This window comes from Melitaea cinxia, chromosome 3 (genome assembly GCF_905220565.1).
Source record: "Melitaea cinxia chromosome 3, ilMelCinx1.1, whole genome shotgun sequence".
Classification (NCBI taxonomy): Eukaryota; Metazoa; Arthropoda; class Insecta; order Lepidoptera; family Nymphalidae; genus Melitaea; species Melitaea cinxia.
Window position 1 is genome coordinate 6,283,520 of NC_059396.1, and position 26,608 is coordinate 6,310,127.

Here is a 26,608-nt window from a genome sequence, read left to right on the forward strand (position 1 = left end):
CCGACTTTGACATTACTAGCTTGACACAAATTTAAAATAATAATAATTTCCTTTTAGTTTCTTTGGGTGTCGGAGTCGGTGATAGTGGGTTAACAGCAGAACGCCCCAAAAAAAATTACTTATCCATATAAGTGATTGCTTCTATTATGTAGTGATCTCAAAAAAAAAAGGAGTGGGAATAAAAACTATCAGTCAAAAATGTCTACAGTACTACTTGCTGTTATTGCTGTGATTTTGTGTGTACTTTTTCGAATACTCAATGTGAATAGTCAACCTCATAAGCCTGTTATATACGGCAGAGATAGAAACTTCATTGAAAACATTTTATTCATTGCACCGTTTCTGAATGAACCGTGAGTAAATTGGCATTTATCACTTTGAAAAAAAAATTATCGAAAAAATCTGGACGATACCGGTCGTCTGAGGTGATGTCATTCTATAATAATATGGACCATTGAATATAGGATATTATTATATTATGTTCAGCAAGTATTGGAAATAAATTTTCCAAGTTTACAAACCCTTGTATTCAATTTATTTGGATCATAATTTGACACAACGTTTTACACCAAGGCCATATGAAATTACAAAGAGTACAATTATTGTTCTTATAAATTTGTTAGTTAGCCTGTTTCCTTATTTGCAACTGCACAGTGTCTATTATTAGTTTTAAAATAAACTTACACTAATATTATAGATTCATAATATAAATAATGTACAACTATTTACACTTCTCTAACAAATAAGAATTGTAATAAAGCTTGTGAATTGTCAGTTACCAAAAAGTGTCATTAATTTTACCTATTTTCTTATCTGGTTAAGTTAAATAAAGTGTAACTTTTTAAACTCTCATTGCCATTATCACTGTTTTTTTTTTTTTTTGTAAATATGGGTATTTAACATGTTTGTTGTTGGTCATTTTGACTTCCCATTATTTGTGCACGCTTGCAAGCGCAAGCTTCACCGTCATGGGTACACTCAGTGCATTACATATATTTTGTTGAAGAAGGGCAGAGCAGAAAATATCCTGCTCAAAATCTGGAGCAGCTGATCTGGAGAAGTACCTTATCTTTACAGAAGATCACAGCTAATTCTACTCTTAAGTAGTGTTGTGTTCCTGTGGTGAGTAAGGTGGCCAGAGCTCCTGCGGAGCACTTACATTGCTCTTGCTGTTGCTAACCTCTATAGGCTACTTTAACTGCTTACCTACTTACAGGTGGGCCGTAGGTTTGTTTGGCGATCTGTCATACCAAAAATATGTATATAAATGTTATCAATTATTAAAAAAATATTAAATCGGATCTGTTTCACCAGTTGTGGATAAAGTTTATCCTGGATATAAGTTACAAATAGACTTTAACAGCACATTTGTGAACAGAAATATCTCATAAATACAGTGGAATTTGATAGTACAATGTATATATTAGACTTTAATCGCTTTGATACAGTCATCGGTCAAATATCGTTACCCGCAATCAGTGAAACGGGCCCTTAATAATATAAAGTATTGGAGTTATTGAACCAATCAAGGTTTATCTGATAGGTTTAACTGTAACAAAAATGATATATACATTTAGGAGAATTTTAATATGTACTAATTAAAATATTGTGTGAAATGATTATTATAATTATCCCTACTATATTAATATTATAAATGTGAATGTTAGTTTATTACGCTTTCACGTGAATACTTCTTAGCCGGTCATTGTGAAACTTTGTACACATATTCTTGGAGGTATTAGAAATAACATAGGATACTTTTTATTAGCACATTAAACACCATGGGGACACCATGTAGTAGACACACATTTTTTTTTTGGTGCCATGGGATACCACATGACCCCGAGCCAGAGTCAAATAAAAAATATGCCTTAGAAATATATGTCATATAGTGTAAGGAAAAATATGTAAGATTTTTAAGAATGGGTATGGTAGTACAATAAAAACTTATCATAAAAATTTTGTAAATAAGAACTATTAACACTGGCCTCATGGAATAAAAAAGTAAGGTTTAACTTGTGTCCCGCATGGCCTTCAACGTGTTATGAAAAAAAATTCAATAAGAGTGAAGCCACGGGTAAAAGTGAGTTGAGTTGTTAAATTTATATGATACTAAAGAAACGTATTTTTTTCCAGTTACATTCCAACAAGATTATGGGGATTTAGTGGTCATGTGCAAACCATACTTCATAGCCTTATAGGTCGGGTGAGATGCCCATGGCCTATTGGGGGAAGAATTTCCTTGATCTTGCCTGATAAATCTACACTCACCTACGATCTGTATGAACCGCTAGGAGCAGAACATGAAGGTAATATATTTGATATTGTAAAAAAAATTTTGTTTGTATTTTAGCATCAACAAGTCATCTCTGCTAATGAACTTTGACTCATTCTGATTAAATCATAGCTAATGTACTGCCAATTTATTGGTTAAGAAGTTCTGTCATTTGAGAGACCTATAAAATTCTGTGTATCATATGTTAATTTTTATTGCTAATTAGTATGAGTATTAATCTTTTTTTACCAACTTAGTGTTGTGCATAATATAATATCAATATCAATATACATATTATATTGTTTATTACCAAACAATCTCATTCAATTAACAGTTGCACTGTATGTATGTATACAGTTTATTTTTAGATTTCATATGGTTTTAGTGAATTTTATATAAAATTGATATATACTTAATCAGTTTTTATTAAACTAGGTAACATTTTTGAAGCAGGTAATTACATTAACACTTGACTGCTCTTCTTAACAATCTAACTCTACCTTTGCCTCATATGTTCATGTAGAAAGTTAGTTTGTTTTTTACTTTTATTTTTACTGACTGTACATAATATATTTGATGTATATGGCAAAAAAGTTGCTGTTTATTCCGAGAATGATTAATCAGTCAACGTTTATAGATAATTGAAGAAACAGCACATCCAATTGTGCTAGTTTAGTGATTAGTCGTGTGTTGTACAGATGACGTAACGGTGGCTATATGCCCGGGCATTTGCAACACGTCGGAGAGCGTGTACATCCGGACGTACGTGCACTACTCGCAGCGGCACGGCTACCGCTGCGCGGTGCTCAACCACATCGGCGCGCTCAACAGCGTGCCCGTCACCGGCAATAGAATATTCTCGTATGGTAGGTTTATAGCAAAAACTACATGTAATTGAACATTCGAGCCCATTTAAATGATTTGTCATATTCATTATTACTAGCTGTGCCCGCGATTTTGTCCGCGTGGAATTTAACAAAATAATTATTGTACAGTTCGCAGTTATTTAAAAAAAGAATTAAAAATAAAAGAAAAAGTAATTTATTGGTAACAAATAAAGGTACAATTCACACTTTTACAATTAAGGTGACATAAATAAATGTATTCACAATTGAAGTGCACCTGTTATCCGAACTAGTAAGATAACTGTATCTCAGAATAACAGGGTTCTCCCCTCTAGGAATCTATATTTAATTACACAATTAGACGTGAAGTGTAATACAGAGCAAACAATAGTTAACAAAATAAAATATACATGTGATTGTATGTGTGTGTGTGTGTGTGTGTGTGTGCGTGCGTGCGTGCGTGCGTGCGTGCGTGCGTGCGTGCGTGCGTGCGTGCGTGCGTGCGTGCGTGCGTGCGTGCGTCCGTGCGTGGGTGTCCATCTGTGACACTGATATAAACTTAATTTATATCCGCCTTAAGCAAAAATTCCGTTTCGTAATAAGAATTTTGGTGGAGCCAACTAAAAACTTTATTTTTACATTGTCCTTTTGTAAGTGAATATATTTTTAATGACCTATTAATAGAGTTATAAAATCTCGAGCCATTTACATAAAAATGCTTTTGCGCCAACTTAGTTCTGTGCTTCTCGACTGTACAAACCAGATCGGTTCTCCTCTTTGTAAGAGTCCCGTTGTAGCCTATTTTGCAATGTTGTCTGAAGAAAAAGCTGCCGAACAGTTAGAACTTTACACTCCTCATACAAGTCATCAGTAGTATATCTAAACGGCTTACCGGTCAGAACCTTCAGTACAGTCCTATTTGCTCTCTCCACCTGTAGTATAGATGTCTTGGAACCACTACCCCATTTATTGTATTGTATTGGGCTCGATTTTCCGCATTTAGACGCAAAGGTGGTCCATTATGCGTGAAAAGTGGGCTGACTAGTTCACTAACTACTACCCCATACAGTAATGCAGTAACCGAGAAGCGATTTAACCAGGGCCTTATATACAGTAAAAAGTGTTTTCCTGCTAGCAGATGTTCTGTCTCTTAAATACATAAATCAGTTTTCTTATTTTGGAAGCAACGTTAGCAATATGAAGATACCAAGTCAGCATACTATGTATTGTCCACACCCAGGTATTTAGTGTACTTTGAATATTCCAAAGCTGGGCATGTTCAGGAACTATCTCGTGGATATAGGTTACATCTATGGATTTTAAGAACACATTGATCCTGGGATGGTAGCGTACGAGTAGATGGAGTAAAAGTAAGAAATTTTGTTTTACTAACATTTAAGCTCAAAAGATTATTGGACAGCCACTCAGACACCATGCTCATAGAATTTTCAGCGCTTCTCAAAACACCATCCCACTATCCCATCCATCCAGTAGAACTAGACATCGGTATAACCGTATCATCAGCATAAGCAAAAATCTTACCCTCATCAAGAGGTAGATTGCAAAGACTATTCATGTATATGAGAAACAACGTAGGACCCAAGATGCTACCTTGTGGCACACCGCATGTAAGTTTTCCTCTTCACTGATATAGTTATCAATTTTAACTTGCTGATGGCGGTTTGATAATCGTTAATAAACGTAGTCTAGGTTACTTCTTATTACATCAACTATCTGCCAGTGAAAGTCCCGTCAAAATCGGTCCAGACGTTTCAGAGATTAGCCGGAACAAACAGACAGACAGGTAAAAATTGTAAAAAATGTTATTTTGGTATATGTACCGTATGAATATAGTAAAAAGCGGTTATTATTCATATTACAAACAGACACTCCAATTTTATTTATTTGCATGGCTGTGACATATATGTTTTACTTTATAAGTAATTCTTAGCGACAAATGCCCTCTTGCAGTGACTGCTATCCTTAATTACAATAGAAAGTTACAAGACACTTCATTATATACATTTATTTAATGTTATTGTTTGCGAATTGGAATTAGCTAGGTTCTGGCAAGATAATATAAATAACAATTTAAACAAATATTGGAATAAATTTTACACAATAGGTATTAAATACCATTAAATACTTAAGATATGTAACAACAACAAATGAACGACAGTAATTCTTCGACAGTAGGTACTGTAGTAGAAATTGAATTTCGTTTAATTAGCGCAGATGATTCAATTAACGCAATATTACGCCGCTCAATCAACGCAGCAATGTACCGGGTTGTGTAAATAGGATGTAACAATTGAAATCATATTAAATAAGCCGTATATAACATCGTAGAAAAAATTATATAATTTAATAATGTTTTGCATTTTACACAAAACAGTCTTGTCCCACAATAATTTCTTTCACTAAACCTTTATATGTTGAGATTCGTACTGTATTGTAATATAAATGAAATAAAACGCCTGTAATATGTACATTAAAATGTGAGTAATAAATAGGCGTTTATTATAACTACATGAACATATAACGTATTTCAATGAACTGGCTTTCTAATTATTGTTTTAAATCTTACTGATATATCCTGGCATCAACGCATCCGCTTTATTATAATCTATATGTGTATAACAAATTGAATATAGTGAATGAAATATCGTATAAGTATTGTTTTTTTTTTTTTTTTTTTTTTTTGTGAAACAACCGTTTTAACAAAGCTATATTTGTGTTTAATTTATTGAAATAAAAATGCGGATATTGGTCATCAATATAGAAGCGTAAAATTAAATTTTAGACCTGAAGCCTGTTTCCTGTTCAAGTGTGAGTCATGACTGAACTGTCTGGTGGTTATAAGTGGTGTGATGATTACATAAATTTATATTGCGTTGATAAGATATAGTATTTTATCTCGAAATTTTAGTAGGAAACTAAGACAGTGATTAGAATGTAATAAAATTGTCTAGCGATTATGATTCTATTTAATTGTTTCTAGTAACTTACAAATGTCTTCTCTTTTTAATATATATAAATTACGCGTCACGTCGTTTGTCTTAAACTTTTTAACCGATTTGAATCAAATTTGCACACCGTGTGAAGTTTGATCCAACTTAATACGCTTCGCTTCAGACTGTAATATCCCACCGCTGGGCATAGGCCTCTTACCCCATGTAAAAGAAGGATCAGAGCTTACTCCACCACGTTGCTCCAATGCTGGTTAGCGGATATATTCCCGACAATGAGTAACGATCGCTATGAGGTGTACATGATAACAACCTGGACCGACGGCTTTACGTGCTCTGCGAGGCACGGTGGGGGAGAGAGAGAGATATGTAGCGTATACACAACTACCGTCAAAGGAAAACTTATATTTTTTATAATCAATAAATTTAATTGAAGTAATCCGATGTAAACTCAACCGATGTTTAGCATTCTTTTGCCATCAGAAAGCTAAGCATCCTATATTGTATTTACCCCTAACCTAGTATAACAATAAGAAAGTTAATCTGTGCACCTACAGTTTACATGTAACGCAGGTTTCACTCTAAATCAGAGTAGCGAAACAATAGCCTAAATGTCTTTTAATTTCAACGATGTTTAAATTTTACATAATCTTAGAATTAAAAAAAAACGCTTCAATCAACGGCCCCCATTAGGATTAACTCATGTGTCGGTCCGGATCACATAACACACAAGCGCAAACGTCCAGACCACTGCAAACATCTGTATGGACAATGCAAGTGTATGCCATGTGCGGGTATCGAGTCTGCAACCGCCAGCGCAACAGCCATAAACCAGTGCTGTGACCGCTGAACCAACGCTTTGTCATTAAATATGATTTTTAATAAAAACTTCAATGTAATTTTTTTATTCGAATTACACAAAGATTTTCGTGCTGTTTTTTTAATACACAATTATCTTGTTTAATTTGTGTGAAAAATTGTAATCATTTCATTGTTGTATAAAATATTTCTTAAAACGTAAGAATTTTGGGATAAAAACTTTTTTGACTAGCCCGTTGGCGCAGTTTGTAGTGGCTCTACGCTCTGCTCAGCGGGTTGTGGGTTCGATTCCCGCCTGAGTCTGGGTGATATTTGTATGTATTATTTCCATGTGTACTTATTTAAAAAAAAATAACTGCTACCTATAACACAAGCATTAATTTTTTAGCTTAGGAACAGACGATCATGTGTGAATGTGATAAAATATTTCGCTAGACCATTTCCTTTGTCCTAAGGTTGCCTGGAAGAGATCACTTTTTAGCGATAAAGCCGCCTTTTCTTTGCTATGTATTATTTCTGATTTGTTGTACAATAAAGTATATTATTACTATTTAAAAAGTTACCGAATAATGTGGTAATAATTATATTATTAAAAATGATAAGATTATCACAGATTGTTCGCATATAATAAATAGATAGTCGTATTAAATCTCCCGATATTTCGACGACATTTCGACGACATTTTTGACACATGGTCACTGGCGGCAAAGTTAAAGGGTTGATAGTGGCCGTGAAAGCTTAAACAGTAAACACTAATATGATATTAAGTATATTAATAATAAGTACAAATATATACATATAATAATAGTCGATTCACTTAAAATTAAAAACAATACTTAAGAAATTACTTAAATTAACAAATCACTTTTGTTGAGCAGAAATTAAAAAACGTTAAAAAACGAAAAAAACGACACATTAAACCTTTGTTTAAGGTATTGTTATTTATCTGAGAATTGAATCAAATTCACAATCATTATTCTGTAATAAAATAAACACCTTATTTTTCTCACATATTTATTTTCAAATATACGTATACTTATTATCTATTATCACTGCACGGTTTTAGCCTGCTTTTAACGTTAGTTGCCATCAACACAGGTCGACTGGAATATATAATTATCTTCTAGAGATTGACCCCACCCTTGCTGACTTAATTTGTTCACGAATTATTCTATCAAGTTTTAAGTCCTATAAAGAATCTATACAAATAAATAAAATTGGAGTGTCTGTTTGTAATATTAAAATACCCGCTTTTTACTACATTCATAATTATGCATGTATATATGGTACATATTATACCAAAATAACATTTTTTATAATTTTTGTCTGTCTATCTGTTTGTTCCGGCTAATCTCCGAAATGGCTGCACCGATTTTGACGGAACTTTCACTGGCAGATAGCTGATGTAAAAGGGGTAACTTAGGCTCCTTTTATTTTAGTTTTTTTTTAACTGACAACTAATCAATAACTACTTTGTTACATTCCACACGGACGAAGTCGCGGGCACAGCTAGTATATTAATAAATTGTATGACAGAGACAGTCATACTATCGATAAATTTAACTTCTAAGAAGTTAAGTTCTAGACGACCTATCAAGAGCGTTGTTATTTAATTTTCTTTTATACTACATCCATTATACTTTTGCAAACATTCAAACTAAAATAATGTTCCTTTAATGAAGCCTATAAAATATAGTGAGTTCCAGCATAAAATGAGTCATGTGTTTAAAACTTTTTAAACGGTTTTATTTAGCTCACCCCGTTTGTTTTATTTTTTATTTATTATTTATTCTTGGGTCAAATTTAGTAATTCAAATTTCACCCTCTTCCTGTCAACCGATTAATCTGAAATTTTGTATACACTTTGGATTTTGGTGACAATACAATTATGTTTATTCATTATCATTATAAATTCAAGATGGCCGCCGTTACAAAATGGCGGATAACTTATGTTTTATTAATCCCATCAATATGGGTATCAAATGAAAGGGCTCAACAAGCAGAATACAATATACTATAAAAAATTGAAATCCAAGATGGCGGCCGCTACAAAATGGCGGATAACGTAGGTTTTATCAATCCCATCAATATGGGTATCAAATGAAAGGGCTCAACAAGCAGAATACAATATACTATAAAAAATTGAAAAAAAAGATGGCGGCCGCTACAAAATGCCGGCTAACGTAGGTTTTATCGATCCCATCAATATGGGTATCAAATGAAAGTGCTCAACCAGTATAATCAATGTACTATATAAAATTAAAATCCAAGATGGCGGCCTCTACAAAATGGCGGATAACTTAGGTTTTATCAATCCCATCAACATGGGTATCAAATGAAAGGTCTCAACAAGTAGAATACAATTTACTATGCAAAATTGAAATCTAAGCTGGCCGCCGCTACCAAATGTCTGATAACAATTTTTTATCAATCCCACCAATATGGGTATCAAATAAAAGGGCTTGACAAGAAGAATACAGTGCACTATACAACCTCAATATTTAAGATGGGCCTTGCAATAATGAAGCACTAAATGAATTAAACAGAATGCGAAATAAAAACTAAAAACTAGAAAATAAAAATAGGTAAAAAACTTTTTAAGTTAAACGGTTTTATGTTAAACATACATTGCAATGTTTAAGATAAATGTACTAAAAACCAAAAAATAATAAAATAGATACAGTCGTGGGAATTATAAACATATGCATAGACTAGACTAAAATAAAACCGTGGGGCACGTCAATTGTCTACAAGTTGAAACATCTCTTTTATTTACATGGAGTGTATAACTATTGGAATTTCCATGAGCAAGAAAATAGTAAGTAATTTCCTCACCGTCTGCGGGCCAACTGCCTATTTTAACGACGAATTAAACGATTCTTCTATCGCACATTAAGTCGATAATTTGTAGACAATTGACGTGCCCCACGGTTTTATTTTAGTCTAGTCTATGCATATGTTTATAATTCCCACGACTGTATCTATTTTATTATTTTTTGGTTTTTAGTACATTTATCTTAAACATTGCAATGTATGTTTAACATAAAACCGTTTAACTTAAAAAGTTTTTTACCTATTTTTTGTAAATTTAAACTCAATATTGATTGTTTTGAACTGCCTTGTTTGTTCTCTAATATGTGCCTTTCAAATAGTTTTCAAAGTATCTTCAATTGCATCTGTTAAATATGTTATATGACTAGAAATGACTAGATATGTTATTTGACTAGCCCGTTGGCGCAGTTTGTAGTGACCCTGCTTTCTGCTCCGAGGGTTGTGGGTTCGATTCCCACCCCGAGTCTGGGTGTAATATAAATATTTATTTATAAATTTATATATGTATTATTTATAAGTATGTTTATCGAAAAAAAAATATATGTAGCTATATACCAGTCGGCTGTTACCTATAACACAAGCATTAAGTTGCTTACTTTAGGAACAGACGACCGTGTGTGTATTGTGTAGATATTTATTATATTTATTATTATTTATTTAAAAAAAAAAATGTTATTACAAGTATAGATTATAACGTAAAATAAAATTTAAAAATTAGAACACCAAGTTATAAAAATAATAACGAAACAAATTATAAATACTAAAGCTGCAAAGAATAAATAACCATCAGTAATATTTAAGTATAAATTATCGTCCGTACTTGAAGTTTCATATAATGTGTAATTTTCTTAAGCTATTTTCTCCACTGCTTATCTAGAAAATTGTTTCACTTACCTTGGAAATTTAATCAAGATAATAATAATTAGATCACATTATTGTTATGCTACAATTTGTAATTTTAACTCGAGTTTCAATTATCCGTTTCATTCCATTATTTGATATGTAACATAATCTCAAAATAATTTTAGTTACATATTTAAACGAAAATATTTTTTTTTATACAACTAGGTCGGCAAACAAGCGTACGGCTCACTTGATAAGCGATTATCGTAGCCTATAAACACCTGCAACTCCACAAGCATCACAAGCGCGTTGCCAACCCTACCCCCAATCCCCTCCATAGGTTCTGGTCATTTAATTCACCACAGGAACTCATTACTGCTTGAAAGCAGTATTATTTAGCTGTAATCTTCTATAAGGTCGAGTTACTTCTCCCTCGCCATATTTTGAGCAGAATATTTCCTGCTGTGCCATACCCCAGTTTTTTTCAGAAGTATCTATATATCGAATTGGAACCTTCACATGAACTAAAATTAATTATTTAAATAATTTTAATTTGTAAAATGACGATTAAAAAGTGTTTTTGGAGCCTACTTGACTACAGAAATTTTTTGTTTTAAGTGAATTAATTTACCTAAGTAATATTTACCTCTGAATTCTTGGCATTCATTTCATTTTTCATTTCATTTTTCTCATTTCACACAAAATAAAAATATGACGGTACGAAATTCGCAAGGTCATTTAGTTAAGTTATAAAAATGTATGTAATAGGTATATCTTCGTACGCGAGCAAATCCGTGGATAGCACCGAGTAATGATATAAATGTAGAGTCAATTACCCTATTTTGATAACGATGTTCATACTTATATGTATGTATGTAGTTATTTGTCGTCGTTTAAAAGTAAACTTACAAAAAAGAACATCTTAAATACATAATTTATTTTATAAATACTTTTCCAAAAGAAATTTAAGTATTTACTTAATAAATGAATTCGTCGAAATTAGCTTAACATACTAAATATAAATTCTTAATGTATTTATTATGTAAAACGGTTACAAAAAAGCCCTTTGCTCTGTTCTGAACTAATTTTTTTTATGCGTACCTATAATGCCTACTAATTAAGATTAATGAATTCCTTGACCGCTGTTTTCAAGGTTGGTTTTGAAAACCAACAGTTGGTTCGTTGTTGTAAATCAATAAATGACCAACGTAATAAAAGAACAGCTCAAACAAAGCTCAATTTACTCAAACTGAAACTTAACTACTTAATTTTATTTTAGGTGCTATGATGTCTTCTCCTGTAACTTATTACCTGTTCCATTCATCTTTTAATATCGAAGTAAAAAAAAAAAACAAAAATATGAATTCCATTAAAGTTAAAAAAAAAATAAGCTTAAAACGGAATAAGTTAAAGGTTTGACCAAATTTGGAATTAGGTACCCAGTTAATCAATCACGCGGGTTCGAAATGACGAAAGTTATCTTTGAGCGTCAAGGCCAATGATCTTCAACGCAAACTACATATGTGCACATGAAAGGCAAAGTTTATCTTTATAATTTTTTTCCGCAGGTCACACCGATGACTTTAACTACATGATAGAGAATTTGTTGGAGAGATATCCTAATACGAAACTGATATTAGTCGGATTCAGCCTCGGCGGTAATTTGATAACGAAGTATCTAGGCGAAGAGAGGAAAAGACCCAAGAATATTATTGGCGGTATATCGATATGCCAGGGATACAATGCCATCGAGTGAGTAATTGATTGTTTCATGTTTGTATTTAGAACCAATATATTATAGGAAGTTACAAATATTGATTTCGTCACAATAAAAAACAATTCAAATGAACGCCTACAATTTTTACTATGTACTTTAAGAGGAAAGGGTACCGAAGAGACTTTTCAAAAATAGGTATTTGAATAAAATGTTTCTGTCGCGCTGCATGCCGCTACCGCGCCCCGCACCATCTTCGCTCCGTTTTTTCTACGTGTGACTGTCGCGTTCTTAGTGTGCGTGCGCCGGCTATTCAGCTATTAATTGTTGACGATATTTGAGTATTCGCATCTTTCGTTTCTTATTGACTACGAGTACATATAGCGCATAGTGCTATTTTTCTGAATTTGGCTTGTTTTATTGAATTTGTTCTGCATCGTATTGCTGTGATTCGGCTTTACTATTATTGGATTTCGTAAACTACTTATTATTGTTTTATTATTTTGACTTGGATACTCTTTGTGACTTGATACATTACTATATTTTTGTGGGTAATTATCGAAATACTTAGGTACTTTATTTATGAATTAGGTATGTAATTACATGGTTGAGGTGTGTGTAAGAATGGGTATTGAGATACATACATAATTATAGTGTATACATGTAGTATATAGTATAAGTGTAAGAATAATATATATATTATGTAATGTAGTACATACATAGTATAAAACGTTTGTCTCAGTACCTATATAATTTGTAATGTCTCATGTTTGTCGCAGTTATTAGTACATAGGTATAGGTTATATGTATTAATTAACATATAATTGCGGCGATATAACAATGGTTAAAAATAATATTATAATTTAAGAAAAAAAACAAACAAGAAAAGCCGCCTGCGTGAAGAACAACTATTAGAAAGTCAACTAAAAAGGCCTGAACAAGATAAAAATTCAATAATTACACAAAGATAGCTAAATAAATCACAACAATTTCACACATTATGTACTGTACACTCACAAAAATCATGAAGGCGGCTTTTTCAATTATTGTTTTATTTGTTTTTTTAGTTAGGCAAATTACGTAATCTATTCAATTTTTTTAAAGAGTGGTTGATTAACATGACATAACATAACAATACACTTTATTGTACACCAACAGAAAATAATGATATGTTCATAATGATATCAAATTGATTTTTAACCGACTTCCAAAAAAGGAGGAGGTTCTTAATTCGACTGTATTTTTCTTTTTTTTTTTGTATATATTTTACTTCAGAACTTTTGACTGGGTGGACCGAGTTCGACTTGTACGCAAAGGAAAAAAGCCGACTTCAATTACATCGACATGTAATACAACAAAGGTAGACGAAAATATAGTTAAGTAAATACGCGTTATTAAAGATTACTCAAAAAGTTCTTATCAGATCTCGGTAAAATTTAAATATGACACGATAAACATCAGCTTTCGATTAAATTAAAAATCATCAAAATCGTTACACCCAGTAAAAAGTTACGCGGTATAATACAACGTAGGTCGACGAAAATAGTCAAGTAAAAACGTATTATTTATATAACTCGAAAAGTTGTTGTTAGATCTCAAATAAACTTAAGTGAGACCAAATGACACACACCACCTTTCGATTAAAAAAAAATTGTTGAAATCGGTCCACTCAGTCAAAAGTTCTGAAGTAACATACATAAAAAATACAGTTAAATTGAGAGCTTTCTCCTTTTTTGGAAGTCGGTTAAAAATAGAAACCGATTTTACACGTCTATAGAATTCCTAAGTCGACAAGCTTGAACAGTGAAAGATTTAGTATAAAAGAAAGAGGAGTGAGAGGGAAATTCAAGAAGTAAGCTTTCCTCAGAACGAAGACTGCGTTCATTGGAATCACTAAGAAATTTAAATCGTCGTTTTAGATAAGCAGGTACAACAGGGTTAAAAAGAATAGAGTAAAGTAAGTTGAGAATATACGTATTCCCGCAGTAGGGAATTGGGTGCCACTCAGGGCGTAACTACTGCCGTATCAGCCGTATCAATGATACGGGGCCCCCTATTTACAGGGTATTACAGGTAAGATGTGTAAGCAAAAATTAGTAAAATATTATCCACAATGTCACTTAATCTTGTGCTTCCTGGAAAAAAGAATAAAAAAATGGCATACATACCTATAGAGTTTTCACTTCAGAAATGACTGAAGTCTGAAAAGCAATCCCCTTTTATCCAAGTCAAGCGTGCGCCCAATTGTGGATAACATTCTGTATCGTTTATTTCGGGATTCAGTTAATCATTATGAACAATGAATTAATCTTTTTTTATATAAGAATGGGGCACACAAGCAGACGAAGCCATCTGATTTATAACGGCTACCGTCGCCCATGGCCTTTAGAGAAAAGATGTAGACACTAGACGCTTGAAAACCCCCAAATTTTAGTAAGGTCATTCCACACTTTGAATGTACGCGGAAAGAATGCGCACGAAGCTCACACATTGGTTGCAAACCACTGGTGGATACTATTAGCACCACTAGACTTCTTGGCATCGAAAGAATGCAGAACACGACAAACGACACTGCTCATAGTGCACATTACGCATCGCGTGCTCGCACCGTGGAATGCTCGATGGTGCTTTTCCCTCATCGTCAAGAGTTGAATTCGACGCAAAAAGAGTGCAAAGAATTTTCGCTTACTTTTTCGCATAATGTGCCAGAGAGCCTTCAGGTTCGCGCAATGATGGAAGTGTAGACTAAAAAACGTTACCTTCGACAGCTTTTAAGTTTAAGCAGTAAGAAACAAAAGGCACGGGTTCCATTTGGAAAGCCCAATAGTCTCTCGCCAATTCTGCTGTGTTTGAACTTTGCCCTAGCGATTTACTACCTGTAAGACCTGGAGGCAGCGTTGAATCTCTTCTTCAGGTTATGCGCCTGTGAATCCCCCTTATAGATGCGGAAGATTCATAGGAATTCACTAATAGTATTGGCCTCACAGGCTGAAGCGAACGATCCCCCGCATCTATTGCTGCAGGTCAAGGCTAATAACTCTCCAGCTTGGAACTACAAGCTCTTTAAATTAGCTTAAAATCCGAAATTCAAAACATTCATTCCATTAAAGAACTCATGGAATTATTACTGATAAAATTCAATAACCTTGCATCCAGTTTTCCGGAGGTATTAACTTGATGTTTTTCAAAACTAAAACTGATAAAAAATTAACTAAGGATTTCGATGGAACAGGAACAGCTACAGCAGACTACACTCACTATTGTCTATTCTAGGAGGAAGTAATAACTTATAATCAATAAATATTTATTTTAATTCAATGCAAGCATTTTTTTGTGAGTAATCTTTACCCATCATTTGCCTGCCCCCCCCCCACTAATTTTGATACAGGGCCCCAAGGTTCCCGGGGTTCCAAGGAATGCTACGCCAGTGGTGCCACTTGAGTTTTTTACGCAATTCAGAAATATGATTCTATTTGCGAAGTCCAAATACGAATCGCATAGGTACCGCATAGGTAGATTCGACCTAATTTAATAATCTGCTCCTCAGTAATGTCAAGAAAACAACTAAGCAATTTTTTACCGATGAAAAAAACAGAGAAGGTTCTAAAGTCGCTACGTACCTATATTTATTTATGTTTGACCATGCATAACTTTTTACAGTGTACTGTGTGGCTACGGTACTAAAGAATTCAGCCACCCCCTCTCTTCCCGTGGGTGTCGTAAGAGGCGACTAAGGGATAACACAGTTCCACTACCACCTTGGAACTTAAAAAGCCGACCGGTGGCGGGATAACCATCCAACTGCTGGCTTTGAAATACACAGGCCGAAGACGGGCAGCAGCGTCTTCGGTGCGACAAAGCCAGTCCTGCGGTCACCAACCCGCCTGCCCAGCGTGGTGACTATGGGCAAAACACATGGGTTCACGTTGTTTTTGGCGTGAACTTGAACCTATGTCCAACAGTGGACTGTATAGGCTGTAATTAATGAATGAACTTTTTACAGAGTATTCCGAAATTGATAAAAAAATATATTGGAAAGAGTAAACCCCGAAGTTGTTTTTCGCCTAGCAGGCGAGGAAGAAGCGCGGCTCGCAGCTTGCTTGGCATAGGCATGGGAAAGAGCAGAGTCCTAATTTTTTAAACTTTCTTATTCTATTTTTTATTAGTATTACGGTAATAATAATCATAATATACTTTTTTGAAATCCTTGTATTGAGCCCTCTAATTTGATACCAAAAACAAACAACACAGTTATTTACCATAATTATCATTGTTATTTGTTAGCGAAACCCTTCGTTAGCCCAGGTTTACACAGTGTTTCAATAAAAACCGCATATACAAATACGGTTTTATTGTAGTTATGAAAAGAGAAATTATTTAATTTTGTTAATACGAATTTTAGAAAATATCGACTAAAAATTACATCACTAGTGTATCGATATAATTATCGACTATGAGGCATCACTTCGCTGGTGTATATACGTATTGCTTTGACCCTTCCCTCCCCCAGACCTATCCCCCAAAAAGCAAGAAAGGGACAACTGCAGCTCAGACCGTTTTAGGTAGATAATTTTTGACCAAAACAGTGTTTCGTAGTCGACTGTTTTCTCCTCAAAACATGACAATTTTTTTTTAATTTTTTTTTTAGAAAATAAAAGAAGACTTCGGCTATGCCCCTATGTTCTCATTTTTTTGAAAATATGCATATATTTTTTTTAATGAGTGTCTGAAAATGTACAAAAAATTATGCAAGATTTCGAGTTTTTGAAGTCTCCTAATTCCTATGATAATAAGAATATGAAAAAAATCAAAACATAGGGGCATGGTCATGGCAGCAAAGAGTTCTATGACACAAAAATATTTGATCTAGTGTCATTATCCAGGGAGAAAACAGTCGACTACGTTTGTATGGAGAAAGAGCCGGTACCCTTTCCTCTTAATACTCATGTTACAAAAGTTAAATAATACAATGCTGGTTTTGAGATAAGATTAGTTTAAGTGTAATTACATTATTTTATTTTATAATAGTTTTCGAGAAAAGTCCTGAATTACGTCACAATGATTATCTATCAAAAATTCAAAAACGTTTAATGATAACTGCATTATTATGTCTTAGGACATTTTCGTATTTAAACATATGATTTATATTTTCTTTTGTTTATTACTAATAGTTAAACGAGATAATATTTGAAGGAAATAATCAACAAATGATTTCGATCAATAAATAACTGGTTAAGTACGAGTTGGACTCGGTCGCTAAGGCTAATATCAAAAAACACTTTTCTTGTATGAAAATGGCATTTATTTTTTATTTATTGTTATAGCAACCATTACATTTACATTAAAAATTTACAAAAAATTAAATTTTTACATTATTTTTTACATTAAATTAAATACAAGTAGATAAGTACTATATAATATAAGAAATTTACAAGTGCGTTATATAATTACGACGTTTAAAGTGTAGCGCTCAAACAGATAAAGATTGACAGATTGCGATGTCTTGTAATAATTTATATCGGATAATATAAGAATTGATGAATTGTCTTTTGTGTACTTTTCACGCTATTGATCACGGGTTTATAGTCGCTCCAAAAAAAGGCATAAAAATGTTTATTGCAGTCTGATTCGGTGTTTGTATTTGTCTTAACTATGTGTGTTTTTGTACCCCTAATAAAGGATTACAACACCGGATTTTTGTTTCAATCAAAAGGTTGTGCGTGTCATGTAGTCACATTTAAATTTGAGATCAAACAAGCACTTTTCGAGCTATATCTAATGTGTACAACTTTTTTGTCGACCTGCGTTGTATACGTAATAACTTTTTACTGGTTGAACCGCTTTTGGTGATTCTTGTTTTAATCGAATCCTGATACTTGTCGTGTAGTCCCATTAAAAGTTTATCGAGATCTGATTACTACTTTTTAGTAATCTTTGATAACGCGCATTCACTCGATTATTTTTGGGGCGTTGCGGAGGGGTACCCTAGCCGGTAAAAAACTTCCGTAACGTTAAAAAAAACGTAAGATTTTTTATTCTATGTATGATGGATTTGAAGTGTCTAATGTATAGTTTAGTGATGACTGTTATTATTATTGCAGTAGTTTATTATTATTATATCATTCGTTAATTATTATATATTCTTATAATTAATTGTAAATACAATAAAGGTACGATTTTATTTTTGTGTTACCCACACATTAGGAAATTCTAAACATTTTTTTGGAGTTTCAGTAAAAATACATATTTAGGTTTATATGTATAAGTTGATTAGATAGTAGGTACACCCGCCTTCTGTACATTTCTTACTTTATTGTTATTTTTTTCATGCATATTTTATGTTACAAGTTCGTTTCTGGTACAATAAAGTATATTTGTATTGTATTGTAGGTACACAAAATTTTTACACCAGTTAATAAAAAGATAAGGTGTATATCGTCATATACAGTATCGTATACATAATGAATTGTGTATATAAAATGGCAGTGAGTCAGCTGCGTTACGTCATTCTGAGTTGGCACCTGAACGTTCAAGTGATTTCTCACGATGATCAATGTTCCTTACCTACTTGAGTTTTCATAACTTAAGAGTACGTAATTGTCTTTATATGCAATTATTTATCAAAAAGTTTTCTAATCTATATAAAGTCAAAGAAGAAACTTACTATATTTTTGTCAACATTTTCGAACTCGTGCGAAAGTGTTAAGAATTAGTAAATGAAAAACAAACATTAATAGTTTTATTACTGAACTAAATAACACAACTTTCTTTAACACAATAATTGTGTTTGCAGGCAAACGAAAAAAAAACCGACTTACTAAACATGTTAATAATGTTCTTTTCCCCCATCCCGCCAACTCGCATTGGAGCAGCGTGGTGGATTAAGCTCTGATTCTTTACATGGGGAAAGAGGCCTATGCCCAGTAGTGGGATATTACAGGCTGCATAATAATAACCCACCAAAAAATAATAACCCATTTTTACTAAATGCATATGGATGTATACACGGTACACATACCATAATAACATTTTTTACAATTTTTGTCTGTCTGTCTGTGTGTCTGTCTATCTATCTATCTATCTATCTATCTATCTGTCTGTCTGTCTGTTTGTTCTGGCTAATCTCTGAAACGGCTGGACCGATTTTGACGGGACTTTCTCTGGCAGATAGCTGATATAGTATGGAGTAACTTAGGCTACTTTTATTCTAGAAATTTATTTATTTTTTTTTTAACTTTGCGAACTGAACAATAACTTTTTGTTCAATTCCACGCGGATGAAGTCGCGGGCACAGCAAGTATTTAATAAAATTGTAACATAATATGCTACATATTATGGTACTATGCGTGAAACTGATATTTTATGCGAGAAAATAAAGTAATTCTTTATTTATTTACATTTAATTGTACACACAATTCTAGAAAAAAACATGACAGGCTTAAAAATATTTAAAATAATTTAGTTAGGTACCTACATATAGCCCTATGGCTAGTAAGCATTTTTTTTACAGGCAACAAGATTTTTTTTATTCTATCAATTATTATAAACAATACAAAAATAAAAATTTTTGGTCTCAAATTTTTAACTACTTGCTGAGGCTTCGACCATGGAGAATTAATGTTTGCCATTCATAAAATAATATACAGTAAATAAGTAAATGTAATTTAAAAAAAAAACTTATTTTATGCATATTATATACTTGCCGCATATAATCATGTCAAGGTTAATGATATATTGGAAGCTTGTCATAAAATCTGATTATGTTTTGTATATTTTTTGTATACAGTTATAACGATCCGCCCCGGCTTCACTCGGGAAGGACTTAATGCTCTTTGTACCAGATATACTTTGAGCTAAGAACTCTCACGGGCAACCACAGAATACTTTGCCGAAATTTCATTACAATCTGATTGATAGTTTCGGGTACGCATCTCTGCGTTAGGGACGGGACTTAACTTTGAATTTTTTTTTAAAATATATGTATAAAAGTTAACCTAAATACTTAATGTAGTGTTGTAAAAAGTTTTCTTTTTATGACAGATTATTTTAAATATTTGATACTAAATTAAATGAAAATCGTTTACAGCACGATGGTGTATCTGCTTCAATGGCAGAACTTCCGCCGGTTCTACTTGTACATAATGACGGACAATTACCGCAACATCATCACGAGACACAAGCGCATGCTGCTCAGCCCTGAATTGAAGAGCCGGCACAATCTCGATGAAAATATGATCGTGTCGGCGGGAACTCTGCCCGATTTGGACGAGGCTTATTCTAGGTATGTTATAATTTTGGTGTCATTGTTGCTTACTACAGCTTAAACCAATAATAATAATTTTTTCTACCCACGACGTGGACGAATCCACGTGATTTTGATTATCAGAACCATTTTTTTTTTGTTATATAATAAAATTAGCGTTTTATTTTACCTTTAAAATTTTAATATAAAACTTTTATTTAAACGTTATAAATAAACGTTCCGATTTTATTTATTTGTATAGAAAAAAGTTTTAAAATATGTTTATCATAATTAATTAAACGAAATTAACATCAGGCCATTTTTGTAGATAAATTTATGATATATAAAAATAAAAAAAACTAGTCAGTATTCAGTACTAAAATTGTTCATAATTATTTATCGTTGTGTCCATTTATTATAAATATTCTTTGACGATTAGCAGGAAAGTGGACATAGGGTGCCAATCAAACCACCAATTGCAAATTCATGCGACGTTTCGATCCTTTATTAGACCATCATCAGGCATCTACAAAATATAAAACATTGAAGAAAGTTGTATACATAAACTAATCCACAACAACTTGTTTTTGTTTGGTTGTTGTTGTGGATTAGTTTATGTATACAACTTTCTTCAATGTTTTATATTTTGTAGATGCCTGATGATGGTCCAATAAAGGATCGAAACGTCGCATGAATTTGCAATTGGTGGTTTGATTGGCACCCTATGTCCACTTTCCTGCTAATCGTCAAAGAATTGTTCATAATGTTGCCTAAAGATGGTCTTTTTGTGTTTTTAATCAATTCAACATTAATTATTTAGCACTATCCGTAAAAAAAAATTATACTTCGACCATAGTTTTAGATTATAAAGTTAATTTTATTTTAGTTCTAATTTATTTTATGGAATTGGTTTTTATTTGGATGCAAATGTAAGCTTTAATTTTTTGCGAACGTTCACCGATTACCCAACTTAACAAGTTTAAAAATTTGTTTTATTGAATGTAACCTTGTCATCGGCTGTTTTACATCTCAGATGTTATTTCGAAACAGTTAGGAATGAAATATCGATTTTAATCCCGTCTGTATTTTTATTATAAAAATAATAACGTATTGTTTATATGCTAATTATTTTGATAACTGTAGTTTATAACTTTTTTTCATATTTCGTGTATGTTTTAACAACCGCTTTGGTATAGTGATGAGTGTAGTCGCATAAAACACCGATGGTTTTCGGGTTCGATTTTCGCTCGGGATATTTGTATTTGTACAAAAATATCTTTCTGGTTTGGATGTCTGTCCTTGTGGGTCTCCCCACCGTGCCTCGGAATACACGTTAAGCCGTCGGTCCCGGTTGTTATCATAAATACCTGATAGCGATCGATACTCATATTAGAGAATCTATCCGCTAACCCGCAGTGGAACAGCGTAGTGGATTAAGAGCCATTTCACAAAAATCGGTAACAATCCGCGAAATTGTAATATTTTGACGTCGTTAATCTTAGTGTTGGATGCAATAATGTAATTTATATTCTTGAAATATAATAGAGCAACTTTTGTTGTAGTCCATAGTCAGATCAGAATTTTGATTTATATTATGTGTATAAAATTATTAACCTTTTCATCAGGCCTCCTCCCTGGGTAAATGGTCGCAATGTATACTTTGAAGTCCTACTTTTCAATAACCTCTACGTTGAAACCATTTTAAAAAAATATCATAATATGTGGAATATAATTTTGTTGTCCACTATCATAGATTTTTATTCCATTTGTATCTCTATTAAACGATAAAAAAAATTTAAAGTTACGAATATTTTCCAAATAAGTACAATTTTAAAAGCGATATTTCTCTTAGAAAACTAAGAAATTTTAACGAACTATCTTCATCAAAGTAAACTTACATCATTAAGGAATACAAAAAAAAATAATTAAAAGATCTAATTATTTTTAATACATTTTATATTAAATAATAAAAAGATAGTATATATTGCCACGCATCAAGCCCGGTAAATCAGTCGAGCGCTAGCGCTCTTAGAGGTAAGGTCCACGCCAAATTCTGCGCGGCCGTCTCTTTCGCTCACACGCGCCAAGCGCCTGTTGTTATAGCGGATAAAACGCATTTGATACTTTCATAATAAAATATAAATAAAATAAACATATTACGAAAATGACTGTAAAATAATATAATGATAATTTCTGTAAACAAATGTATAATTTAATTTTCTTTTCTCACACTATCAATACAAATAGGCATTTCAATCTGTTTGTCTTGTTATTTGTTAATTAATATGTTTGTCGGTGTCGATGTCATTAAATGCTTTTTTATTCATATCGTAAATATTAGATTCATTCGTAAACTGAAAAAACTAAATCAATTTAAAAAAATTGTTTCATAAAATTGATTTTTTTAATTTTATTTTAAATTTATTGACTGTTGTTATATAACATACTTGAAATTTTTAACAAATTAATAATGTAAAAAACATTTTATACCATAATTATAATTTTTATTATACATCAGAAAATGATCACGATGGTCTTTTGGTTGTCACACTATACGTACTAGCACAAAGATCGCGCGGCTCGTACGACTCGCGCGATGCGACCAAATTTACCTAAACTTGCAGAGCGTAAAATTGTGAAATGGCTCTTAAGCTCCAATCCTTCTCTTACATGGAGAAAGAGGCCTATGCCCAGCATTGGGATGCTACAGGTGGAATCTGTGTTTGTTTTAAGTACATGGCATAGTAAACTTTTTTTTACTTAGGCACTGCATTTATACATATTTATATGTATTAGAAAGTAAGAAATTATTATATATATAATTTTTGCAAACAACAGAAAAGTGCACGGATTCAATTCGGTAACAGAGCTGTATAAATGGAGTTCGTCGGCCTTCTATCTGCATAATATTAAAACACCAATGATATTTATAAACGCCCGAGATGATCCGATTGTACCCGAGCCACTGCTGCCTATCATCAGGGAATTCGTCAGTGAGTATAGAAAAATTAAGTTTAATTACTTATTAAAAAGTTGATACCAAAAAATATGTCGAAAAAAATGTAACTATTATTTATGTTGAAACGTGTAAATTGTCATGTTCGTTAATGAGGTGGATTTTGATAACATTCTAGTTCACTATTCTAAATACATAATATTTATACACAATTCTAAAAAAAAAGCATACGAATAGGCTCACAATTACATTGTAATAATATCGCATGACATAAAAATGTAGCGTCCAATGCCTAATGAAATATTTAATTTTTAAATATTTAAATGATAGGACTGCTATCCGTTTTTACACGCTTTATATTAAGCTTCACCTTTATGTTTGTATGTTTGCAACGGACTCATTTAGCCTTCATTTTGACCCACTTCAATCGTTCAGATTTCATTAAAACTGTAGACTTATCAAGGACCGATACATACACTAATTTGATAAAATTTTCTACTTTTAGATTGGCTTATTTATAAAAGCTTGTTTTTTTTTGTTTTTAAAATTATTATTATTGAGTTTTTAGACGCGTTTTTGTGTCCTGGTTATGCTTGTGTCGTTTTTTTCACGCGGACCTACAAAGTTAAAGAAGCGACATAATTTATATATTTCTAGTATTATGAAATAATCAGTATTTTAGATTTGTACACCGAAAAACCCTAATAATGATTTCGAGTTAAAATTATTTGTAATAATATATTATAACAACGATATTATGACGAGTTGGCGCAACGGTCACAGCACTGGTCTGTGGCGTTTGCTGGCGGTTGCAGGTTCGATCCCCGCACATGACAAACTTTTGTATTGGCCATATAGATGTTTGCCGTGGTCTAGGTGTTTGTTCAGTCCTTGTGGGTCTCCCCACCGTGCCTTGGAGAGCACGTTAAGCCGTCGGTCCCGGTTGTTATAAAAAAAAATCCAAATCAAAAATAGTTTACATAACTGTAAAGATACACATTACATAGAAGGAACATTGATTCCCACACTAGGCAAAACCTGTGTCGTGGGATTCAACAACACAAATAAATAATTACCAGGCGGTAATAATTATTATCATATTCACCTTATAGCGATCGTTACTCACAGTAGGGAATATATCCGCCAACCCGTATTGGAGCAGCGTGGTAGATGAGCTCTGATCCTTCTCCTACATGGGGAAAGAGGCCTTTGCCTAGCAGTGGGATATTACAGGCAGAAGTTATGGCAACATATAAAATTCAACCCAGCAAAAGTTTTACGGAGTTAATACAAGAAAAGAAATAGATGTAATGTTTATTTTCTTTTATTATTCATTAATGCGTGTGACATATATTTTAAACTGTTTAATATTTTTATATATCGCATGACACGCAGTTCAAGGTAAAGAATATTAATGATCGTCGCATTTTAATGTTCGCTAGTTAGATTAAGTTATAATTCTTATACATTATGTATGGACGACTTTATATGTACATATTACGAGGTAATTTGTCTAAGGTTATTATTTCAATGTAATTATAAATTTAATTCTTACAATTTTAATTGCATTGCTTTAAAAAGTTTATATGGTAATGTTCGACTTATGTAAACTACTTTTGATTTAAACTGTTACTTGTCTTTTGAAATATATGAAAATAAATTTTATTTTTTCTCAAATAAGTTTAATAAAACGAAGAAAAAGGAATAAGGGTAATAGTTATCTTGGAGAAAGCGTCTTATCATATATCCAATTTGAACAAATGTTTGTAATATCTATTAGTATAAAAAATACATACGTTTCGTAAATTTTATTCAAACCGCTAATCATGTTTTGGGCAAAATATAACTAACCTAATATAGCTGTTAATTAATACGATCGAAACATCTACCTTTACAAATGGTATACAACAAGTCTTTTGGGTCGCACTTTAGTCGGATAAAGGTCCTACTAGTAATATTTATACGGGTCTCTGCAAAGATGGACCGCCACCCCGGCTAACTATCGACGTCTGTTAGAATATTAATATGTAGTTACTAATCTGTGTAACTATTTAGTTTTTATAGCCTATGCTATTACACTGAATATTTTTCTCTGTACTAAAAGTTTTAAAAATGCAAGATGTCGGTTCTTAAGTTTTCAAGTGTTGTTTTAAATATAATGTAACAAAGAAAATAAAAATGTTTTAATTAAGTGAGTTGCGTGGGGGCCTGACAACCTAAATATGCAGATCTATTAGATAAATCATATAAATTCTCACATCCACGGACCTCTCCTCCCAGGCTCGCACGACAAGGCGATGTACCTGGAGCTGTCGCACGGCGGGCACCTCGGCTTCTACGAGGGCGGGCTGGTGTACGCCAACCCGGTGACGTGGCTGGACCGCGCGCTGGCGGCGCTGGTGGGCGGCCTGCTCATGGCGCACCACAAGTGCGAGCCCCGCGCCCGCGCCGCCGAGCCCGAGCCCGAGCCCGACCTGCCCGACCTCCTGCCCGCCGTCTACTGCGACCCGCTCGACAAGCCCAAGCTCGAAGCGTAAGCACAGCAGCTATGGCGCGGCTGGGGTCTCGCTGAACTATGTCGACGAGCACAACGCACAAGTAGGAGTCCCAAGTCGACGTAACGCGAGCCACTTGGAGGGTGCGGTCGTTGCATACAGGTAGTTTAGTTAATTAATGTTGGCACGTACTGTACATGTTGCGCTTGTGTAGTGTGTGCCCTGGTTATGTCCACGTGTGGAACCACGCTAACGTAATTTCAGTGAAGCCAAATGAGTCGCAATTCAGGCTAGAATAAAAGTCCGACTCATTGCTTTGTCGTTTGTTAAAAAATGTATTTTTGTATGGAATGCAGCATTAACTACGAGACTGAAGAAAATCACTAAATTATGCTTGTGTAGTCTTACCCTAATCCCGATGACAGTCTCGCCAATATTGCCGCCCTTACTAAACGAGTCCGTTTATCAGTGTTGTCACAATTACTTAACCTAAAAGTTTTCAATGGTATAAAAATGTGTTATGTTAATAAAGGAATATAACTCCATAAGACTATTGGCCTAAGTATAAATCAACAAATAATCCAATGTTAGATGTATTGATTAATTGAAAGGCTTGTG

General features: G+C 33.1%; 1 protein-coding gene across 1 annotated transcript; it reads left to right on the forward strand.

Annotated features, from left to right (window-relative positions):
• Positions 1-26,032, forward strand: LOC123669733 (abhydrolase domain-containing protein 2). The gene is made up of 7 exons (XM_045603324.1): positions 1-353; positions 2,137-2,309; positions 2,974-3,141; positions 12,152-12,335; positions 20,384-20,578; positions 23,378-23,532; positions 25,776-26,032. The coding sequence occupies exons 1-7, from the start codon at positions 199-201 to the stop codon at positions 26,030-26,032; spliced, it is 1,287 nt and encodes a 428-aa protein (XP_045459280.1). The 5' UTR covers positions 1-198.
• Positions 26,033-26,608: the final 576 nt, after the last annotated feature.